The 9,423-nt window shown below is 35.2% G+C and overlaps 1 protein-coding gene across 7 annotated transcripts in view; it reads left to right on the forward strand.

The window, feature by feature from the left end:
• The window catches only part of LOC107437044 (B-cell receptor-associated protein 29), a 41,579-nt gene that overhangs the window by 5,454 nt on the left and 26,702 nt on the right, over positions 1–9,423 (forward strand). For 5 of the 7 annotated variants that reach the window (XM_016048916.4, XM_016048914.4, XM_016048915.4 and 2 more), the window contains exons 2-3: positions 2,471–2,580; positions 6,213–6,313. In XM_016048916.4, coding sequence (XP_015904402.2) covers positions 2,489–2,580; positions 6,213–6,313 — 193 coding nt within the window. In that variant the 5' untranslated portion in view covers positions 2,471–2,488. Of the gene's footprint in view, positions 1–1,394; positions 1,419–1,717; positions 1,779–2,470; positions 2,581–6,212; positions 6,314–9,423 lie in introns of those variants that run through there. The other 2 variants (XM_016048913.3, XM_043042769.2) reach the window with 2 other exon arrangements.

Genomic DNA, 9,423 nt, shown 5'->3' on the forward strand with positions numbered 1-9,423 from the left:
TTTTTACAGAAATGTGTAGTTGCAGCGGAATCCAAAACCCATATTTTATCATCATTTTCAATCATGGTTTCACCAACTTCCACAGAGTGTGTTGAATAAGTCTCAACTAAAGCAGCTGACTGATCATTGAAATTCCTTTTCTGTTTACCCCACTTTGACTTTACATTTCTGGCATATCTATCTCTACAATTTGCAACTAAATGTCCATACTTGTGGCAGTGATGACATGGACCAATGACTTTTCTATTAGTTTCTACAAATTTACTTTGAGATTTTTTTCTGTCTCCATATCTTTCTTCATCTTTACTTATAGAAGAAATGTTAAACGCACTAACCTCTGGACGAATATCAGCTTTCACTTGTGTAAGTCTGCTTTCTTCTCTTATCAGTTCTTCGGCAATTTTATCAATCGTAAAATCTTCATCCTTCCAACGATAAATTAACTGAACTATACCGGAGAACTCAGGTGGTAGATGCCTTATTGCTTGGAAGCCTTGAAACAACTGATTTAATTCATGACCTGCTTCACTAAGCTTCTTCACTGCTGTTTTAAGTCTAGCAATAAAAAGGCCTATACTTTCATTAGCTTGATACTTTATGCTAAAAAACTCATCAAGTATCTGAATGAGTCTAGCTCTTGTTTTTGGCTCAAAATGCTGAACCAATTTCTCCCAAGCCTTCTTCCCATCTAAACAATCTTGAATAAGTGGTCTGAATTCTGGCTGAACTGCATAATACAACGTTGAAAATGATCTATCTCTTCTTAATTCAAATTCCTGGTTTTCTCTTCTTGTAGTTGAAACTTCCAACTCTTCTTCTTTTCCATCAATAAATTTCCAACAGCCTTTATCTAATAACAAAATTTTAATGTCTGTTTTCCACCTGTCCCAATTATCATAACTTAATAAGTTAAAGCCTTCTGGTAGCAAAGCCATTCTCTATAAAAGTTCTCCAACGGGCCCCCTTCTAAAATGTCCTGGCCCATAACCAATGTTAAAAAATAGGGGCCAGCTTACTAAGTATAAGATATTGAAGACATCTATTACTACTCAAGAATTGTTGTTGTTGTTAATTTACGTCGCACTAGAGCTGCACAATGGGCTATTGGCGACGGTCTGGGAAACATCCCGGAGGATGATCCGAAGACATGCCATCACAATTTTGATCCTCTGCGGAGGGGATGGCACCCCCGCTTTGGTAGCCCGACGACCTGCGTGCGAAGTCGAGCACTTTACGGTAGCACAGTTCAACGAGGACCGATATCGCACACCCTCGGTCCCTACGCAGACTGATCCAAGTGGTCATCCACCCGCACACGGACCGCAGCCAGTGATGCTTGACTTCGGTGATCTGCTGGGAACCGTGTCTTAACGATCAGTCCACTGCGGGACTACTCAAGAATTCACTTCATGGAAAAGGTACAACTATATTTATTGAATATAAATCTTTAAATGTAAAGTAAGAAAAACTACATTCAAATAAACTAAACATAACTCTTTAACATCACATAGCTCTTTCTAAACATAGCATAAGAGAAGAAATATCCTCTATCCAAAGCAAAGATATAACTAACTAAAAACAGAAACACCCACTTCTAGCTGAGATAACAGGAAGTGACCCAACTTCCCCTAGGAAGTGACCCAACTTCCCACAGGAAGTGAGACAGCCATGAGGAAAATACTGTTTACATTTCTATTTGTTTACATTTTCCCAACAGGAAGAAGCCCAAGTAAGCTCTCTAGAGCAGCTGTTGGAGTGGTCCTAAGACAGCCTGACAGGTCTTACTTGGTTTAACTATGAAACGGGCACAAATAAAGAGAGATTACTAAAATTCAAAATTCATGCATCATAACTTTGTCGTTTTAAAAATATTTATTTTATTTATTTATTTTTTTTTTGATAACGGCAGGCACTTGAACTCTCATTCTTCACCTCGGAAGATGCCGGAAGTTTTGCTCATTTAGCGTTACCCAGTGGGCACCTGTGAACCTAAGTCACGGAGGCGAGCAACATTACCCACGCCACACTGCCACAAACCCGTTCATAGGGTGGGCCACATTCACACATCACACACAACAGAGGACAACACAGAGAGAAACATCCATGCCCAGAGCGGGATTCGAACCCACAGCCATTGGCTTCGCAGTCAGGCACGCTAACCGCTCGACCACCTGGCCGGCCGTTTAAAAAATATATATATATTTAATTCAATGTTTTTGGAAATTCATAGCGATAACCATCGGGAAAAAAAAAGAAACTCTACATTAATTTAGATTTAGCGCATCAAAATTTTTAATGTGCATTAAAAAATGTCAATTTTTTATGTGTAGGTGCTGTCACGGATCGCAGGCTGTGCACTCTTATCATACAGTGTATTATTTCTGAACCCTGTGCCACCTGCACCTCGGGGGCATCAGGGTTTTTGTTTGCACCACTCATTACATGCTTGTAATATTTATTGTTGTTGCAGGAATCCATTTATTTGAAAATGACTGTTCAGTGGATGCTTATAGCTTGTTTCCTATATTTTGAATTGGCTCTCATTACTCTGCTTATTTTACCTTTTATATCTCCTAAAATGTAAGTATTCTCCTTAAATGTTTTATATCTCCTGAATCTAATCTTCATATTCTTAAAACTATTCATAAATACTATATATTAGGGATATTAACTGGTTTTTAAGTACACATTTCCATTAGCTAGCAAATTTTTATCCATTCATTGACTCTCATTACTCCGGTACCAATCTTGCCAGTAGATCTCATTTATGTTCTTCATTACCTAATTAAGATTTATAATAAAATTGAAAAATTTACAAAAATTAACAATAGTTTTTGAGACTAATATAGTCCATCAGTTTCTGTATCATTCAGGGATGTGATTCTTTCAAGGATTTCTACTTTGTTTCAGATTTTTCCCGCTAATATCTGCGAAAAAAAAATTTTTGAGCAAGTTAAAATATTTTATGAGAAATTTACTTTTCCGCAGAGCGAAACTATAGAAGTCCTCCTTCCTCCCTCTGAAGTTTCTCTAAAAATCATTTCCTTGGGATAAAACTGGTTGATCTTTATACAGGGATGAGATTTTTTCGCTCTTGCCTCTCGAATTTCAGAATTTTTATCAAACACTCAGATTGTCTAAAAGCTTCGTTTTTTTAAAATAAATATCCCTCTTTTTTTTAAAAAAAAATTCAGTCGTTGAAATAAAATCATTATATTTATTTACGATTTTCAAAGATAAACAGAAAATTCAAACTACATCCTAGCTGCTAACCCTTCCGTATTTTTAATTATTTTAGCTATTTTCTCTGCTTTTACTCACAGAAAATAAGATTTTCTTTATTTTTATCCGTCCACGGGATAGCTCGTATTTTCGCAATTCAAACGTCGTGATCCTGTTGTCTGGTGTGAAAGCAAAAAAAAAAAACAAAAAAAAGAAATAGAGGTGGATTTGTGGTGAAAATATTTATTTGCTTATTCAATTAATCTTGTAAATTTTTATTTATTTTGTCTAAACAAAATCAATACAAACAAGTCTTTTAGATATCCTAAGTCCAGACTCTGCAAATATCTCGATTCTTATTCACATGATTTTAATATCAATCATCGATTTTCGTATTTACCTGATTTAAAAGTTGCTTATTTACGCTATTTAAACATCGTGCTTTATGATTTTTATTTACGAGATTTAAAAATCCAATATCGCGTTTTGTATTTATGCACTTTTTAAATCACGATTTTATTATCTAACATCGATTTTCGTATTTACCTGATTTAAAAGTTGAACGTTGCGATTCTTATTCAGGCGATTTAAATATCGTACATTGCGATTCTTATTTACGAGATTTAAAAATCAAATATCGCGATTTGTATTTACGCGCTTTTAAAAGCCTATGTAGCGATTCGTATTCAAGCGAGCTTAAAATCCAATGTCGTGATTCGTTTTTGCGGTTGTAATATCAAACATCGATTTTCGTATTTAAATGCTCTTTAAAAGTTAGACATTGTGATTTGTATTCTCGCGATTTTAAAATTATGGATCGTGATTCGTATTTACGTGATCTAAAAATTACGCATCATGATTTGTATTTTTGCATTTTTTAAAATTCGATATTGAGTTTCATATTCACGTGATTTAAAAGCCTCATATCGTGATTTATAATCACATGGTTTACAAGTTTAAATATTGCACTTTTTTTGTCAAATTTTTGTGTGTGTATATATAAACTGCTGTTTGTAGAAAATGCAACACCATGAAAGAATCATCAGAATCAAATGAAATTTAATGCAGAAACGACTTGTACTGATACAAATAAATGATGAAATTTTCAAAACAAAAGAAACAAATTAAGCGTCCGAAATCAGTATTTGGTGCAGCCACCACGCGCTGCAATAAGTGCTGCTATACGACGTGGCATGGAGTCAAACAGATGTTGAATATCTGCTTGAGGAAGAGAATTCCATATCGCTTGTATGCGCAACCAAAGTTCGTCTTTGGAAACTGCAGGACGCGGATCACGAGTGAGACGCCGACCAACCATATCCCACACGTGCTCAATAGGCGACATATCCGGCGAATAAGCAGGCCAAGGAAGAAGTTGCATGCGTTGTGCTGAACAGAAGTCTCTAACAGTCCGCGCAACATGTGGGCGTGCATTATCCTGCTGAAAGATAGCTCCAGGGATGCCTTGAAGGAAAGGAACGACTTCGGGCTGTAGCACTTCACGGACGTATCTGTTGCTATTGAGATTACCCTCAATTCGTATCAAATTGGATCGTCCATGATACGAAATCGCACCCCAGACCATAACTCCGGGTGTTCGACCACTATGTCGTTCAATAATACACTCAGGAAGGCAGCGTTGACCGGCATAACGTCTAACACGAACACGGCCATCATGGGTCCACAAATTGAAGCGTGATTCATCTGAAAAGACAACTTGGTGCCAATCAGCTCGCCAGTCTCTGTGCTCAAGAGCCCACTGCCGACGCAGCCGTCGATGATCCGCCGTGAGGGGAATCCTGTATAATGGCACCCTTGCACGCAATCCACGGCGCAGCAGACGACGACGAATTGACGAAGCCGACAATTGTACACCTGTAGCAGTAGACCAATGTGCTGCCAGCTGCCTGGAGGAAGCTGTGCGATCATTCACCGCCATGCGGAGCAGGTGTCGATCATCGCGCTCTGACGTCACCTTCTGTCGTCCAGTGCCTGTTTTTCGAGTTGTTCGGTGCTCGTCGGTCCACTGCTTCCAAACTCGCATCACTGTGGAACTGTTCCGCTGCATACGAGCTGCTATTGCGCGATAGGAAAATCCTCCTTCTCGAAGGCCGATTATCCTCCCTCGTTCAAACTCCGTAAGTTGCTTGAATTTCTTATTCTTCCGTCGTGGAGGCATACTCAGGTCTCACTAAACGTTTGCCACTAACAAATAATCATAGACTATTTTCAACGTCCCGCTACAGCACTTTATTTATACGCTTTCAGCATCAATTCAGAGGGCGCTGCGCGCGCCACGCACGCGCGATGGCTCTGAAACTTTATTAATTTGCATAATATCCTATAATTGACATTTGCTGCGAATTTCATTTGATTCTGATGATTCCTTCATGGTGTTGCATTTTCTACAAACAGCAGTTTATATATTTATTCTTCGATTTCCTCTGTTTTACTTTCTGACTACTCTCATCCCTGATCATTTTAACTAAATTTTTTTTACTGTGCAAAGGTTTAATACTGATTTATTTAAGAAATAGAAATATAAATGTTATAAGATATGTTGAAGGTGAAATTGACTATTTTCCTAGAAGTTGCTTATTGCTAAATAAAAATCAGTTATTTTCTTTCAGACTGTTAAAACTGTTTCTAAAGGCAAAAAAATGAATAAATATGAACAGGTTCATCGATTTTAATTTGCTTGTAAAATCGTGATTTAAATCATAGATTTTTTTAAAAATATTGGAAACTTAAATAAAAGAAATTTTTTTCGGACATGCAACTAGTTATTTTTACATTAAAGTTTATGGAACTTAAAGCTATTTACAGTTTATAAAAAAATAAGATCTTTGTCTGTTAGTTTACATATATTTTTGGGGTGGGCTCTTGTCATCAATCTTAACCATAACACATCATCTACTTGTTGTTTATTTTAATAAGTTTAACTCTCGTAATGTTTTTTCATTACATTGAGTGTTTAATAATTTTTTTAGATGGCGTAGTTTCTTTCACTTCCACCTATGGAAAGCTGTTCAGAGGAAAGCTAATATTTATTTCAATGTGTTGATTTTTGTCTTAATATTATTCTTTTTAGGTAAGTTATGTTTTACATTTAATAAATGTACATCTTTGTTACTTGTAAATAGGACTGGGCAATATAAGAAATTTTTTATCGTGATGCATCGTCAGTCTTGCATTGCGATATACCGATGTATCGCTATACAGTATTTTTGAATTTCATTTACTTGTAAGGCACAGAAAGTCAGATTTCTATCAAAACTTCATACTCATATTGATTTAAATCAATTTATGATTTGGAGATATATATGTTTTGCTTAAGAAAGATATTATTGTTATATTTTTCTGAAAATGATCGCGCAAATAACGAAAGATTTCTTAGTTTAAAAATAAATAATAAAAAAAAAAAGTAAAATTGAAATTTATCAATATAGAGGGTGTTTATAAAGTCCCGGACCCATTTTGATGTTTAATAGCTCATAAAATAATAAAGATAGATTAAAATTAATAACATAAATGGTTAGATAGACTCAAAGAGTTTCATGACCCTTCGTCGCACGGAGAATATCAAGTCGATAGTCAATTTCACCCCGGGTAGCGGCAAGCATGTCGACATCCACAGAGGCTATGGCGGTTGTAATTCTGGCTTTTAGGTCATGAATATTTGACACGATCCTCCTGTAAACATTGTCCTTTAAAAAACCTCAAAGAAAAAAGTACAGCAGCGTTATATCAAGTGATCTGGGTGGCCAAGGAATTGGACCTCCTCGCCCTATCCATCTTCCTGGAAAATGGTCATTCAAAGAACTGCGAACGATGATACCCCAATGAGGTGGTGCACCATCTTGTTGCAAAAAGACATATGGCTGAGCTTGTGGAAATACGAAGTTTTCCAACATGTCTAAGTATACGACTGATGAGACCGTCTTTTCTGTAAAAAAGAAAGGCCCAATGACTCGCTCGTGCATTAGTCCACACCACACATTAACCTTTGGGGAATCCCTTTGTGTCTCACGGTATTCTTGGGGATTTTCAGATCCCCTTATAATGACCTAAAAGCCAGAATTACAACCACAATAGCCTCTATGGATGCCGATATGCTTGCCGCTACCTGGCGTGAAATTGACTATCGACTTAATATTTTCCGTGCGATGTAGGGGGCGCATGTGGAAGTTCATTGACAAGGGTCATGAAACTTTTTGAGTCTATCTAACCATTTATGTTATTAANTATGGATGCCGACATGCTTGCCGCTACCTGGCGTGAAATTGACTATCGACTTAATATTTTCCGTGCGACGTAGGGGGCGCACGTGGAAGTTCATTGACAAGGGTCATGAAACTTTTTGAGTCTATCTAACCATTTATGTTATTAATTTTAATCTATCTTTATTATTATATGAGTTATTAAACATCAAAATGGGTCCGGGACTTTATAAACACCCTGTATTTACCTAACAATAAAGAAAATTTAAAAAATAAGTTCGTTACAAATTTTTTGTATGCTGAAGAACAGTGCTAAATAAATTTTTAAAAAAACGCTGTTAAAACAATATTAAGTTCAGTTGAATAATTACCGAATTCTGAATGAGAAAACAAAGTAAGGTTTAATTTAAAAAAGAAGAAGAAGAAGTCACAAACCTTATTAATTTTTTTTGAATAAACAAAAGAGGAAAAATAAGTTTTGTTATAATTTTATTTATAAAAACAAAAAAAAAACTAAAGATTTATAAATTTAAAATCAGTAATAAAAACCCATTAAAATAAAGTAAAAAATAGCCTTAAATTAGCTTGCAGATTGTAATAAATTCAATAATGTAAAAAATTACTTAAACATATAGTACCAAAATTAATTTTCTCATTTAAAAATAAAATAAAAAGTTTTATTTAAAAAAAAAATTTACCTAATTAATTAAGAAACACTTCTTTATATATTCTTTTCAATAATAGATTGCTTTCAGAACAAGGTAACGACGGCCGTCACAAAGTCAGTCCCACTGAAAATAATCTACAAGAAGCCATATCAAGTTGCAAAAAAAAAAAAAAAAAAAAAAAAAAAAAAAAAAAAAAAAAAAAAAAAANACGAATATGCAAGATCATGATATATATTCTCAAAACTATGGTTCTGATTCTACCACTCATGAATCAAGGCCATTTCAATTTAATGAAACGAACATCGTCTTCCACAGCGTGAGTCGGTATCAGTTGCAAGAAGATTTTTGCGTGTCTTATATCGATACATCATTTTGCGCTCGCCGTCTTTAGTATATGGCTTAAATCAAATTTCTGATGTATCGCCTGGTACGAAAGTTGCTGTATCGGCTTGCTGATATATGAGTTAAATCAATATGTTGCGATACATCGATTTAAGGCCCAGTCCTACTTGTAAACATACATTTTATAGCTTATAGTTAAAATACAATTTTCATTAAAATAAACATTCTGTCCTTGTTACTTTGTTTTTATGTGTAAATTTAGTATACAAATGTGGAGGGGAGAGACAGTTGAAAATATCATTAAAGACCTTAATTTCTCAGGATTATATGAAAAGTTATCAATAAAGGGTGCTTTATCTGAGCTCTCAAGAACAGTAGTAGAATTTGCTCAGCTTGGCACTATGAGCCCCAAGGATACACTTTGCTATTTCCACTAATTCCATGCTGGACAGATTTTGGTATTGCCGAAAAAATTAAACGAAACTTTAAAAAAAAATATTTACATTGGTCCATCTTGTTTCCTAAATAGGATGGGAGAAAAAGTATTTTGTGACTGTCAAATTACCTGCATGCTATATGTGTTTGACCAGTAGTAAAAAGAAGCCGAGTATAACCCCTTTCCTTTTTTATTCTGGCATTTTTAAACTTTAGAACCAACCAAGTGTAACATTTGAATAGAATTATTTTAGGACAGATAAACTTAAGATTTTTCCCCGGTGTGAATGACAGGGTTTCCAAAAATACACTTTTTTTTTAATAATAATAAAAAAGCCATCCCATGTGGGCTTTTAATGAAAAAACCCTATTTTGCCTGGGGGATAAGTCGGTTTTATTGGGTTTTTTCATGAAAAGACTCATTCGCCGGAAGATAAATGAGTTTTTTTCTTCAGTATATTCTACATGCTTAAATACATCTCTCTCTCTCTCTCTCTCTCTATATATATATATATATATATATATATATATATATA

This window comes from Parasteatoda tepidariorum, chromosome 6 (assembly GCF_043381705.1).
Source record: "Parasteatoda tepidariorum isolate YZ-2023 chromosome 6, CAS_Ptep_4.0, whole genome shotgun sequence".
NCBI lineage: Eukaryota > Metazoa > Arthropoda > Arachnida > Araneae > Theridiidae > Parasteatoda > Parasteatoda tepidariorum.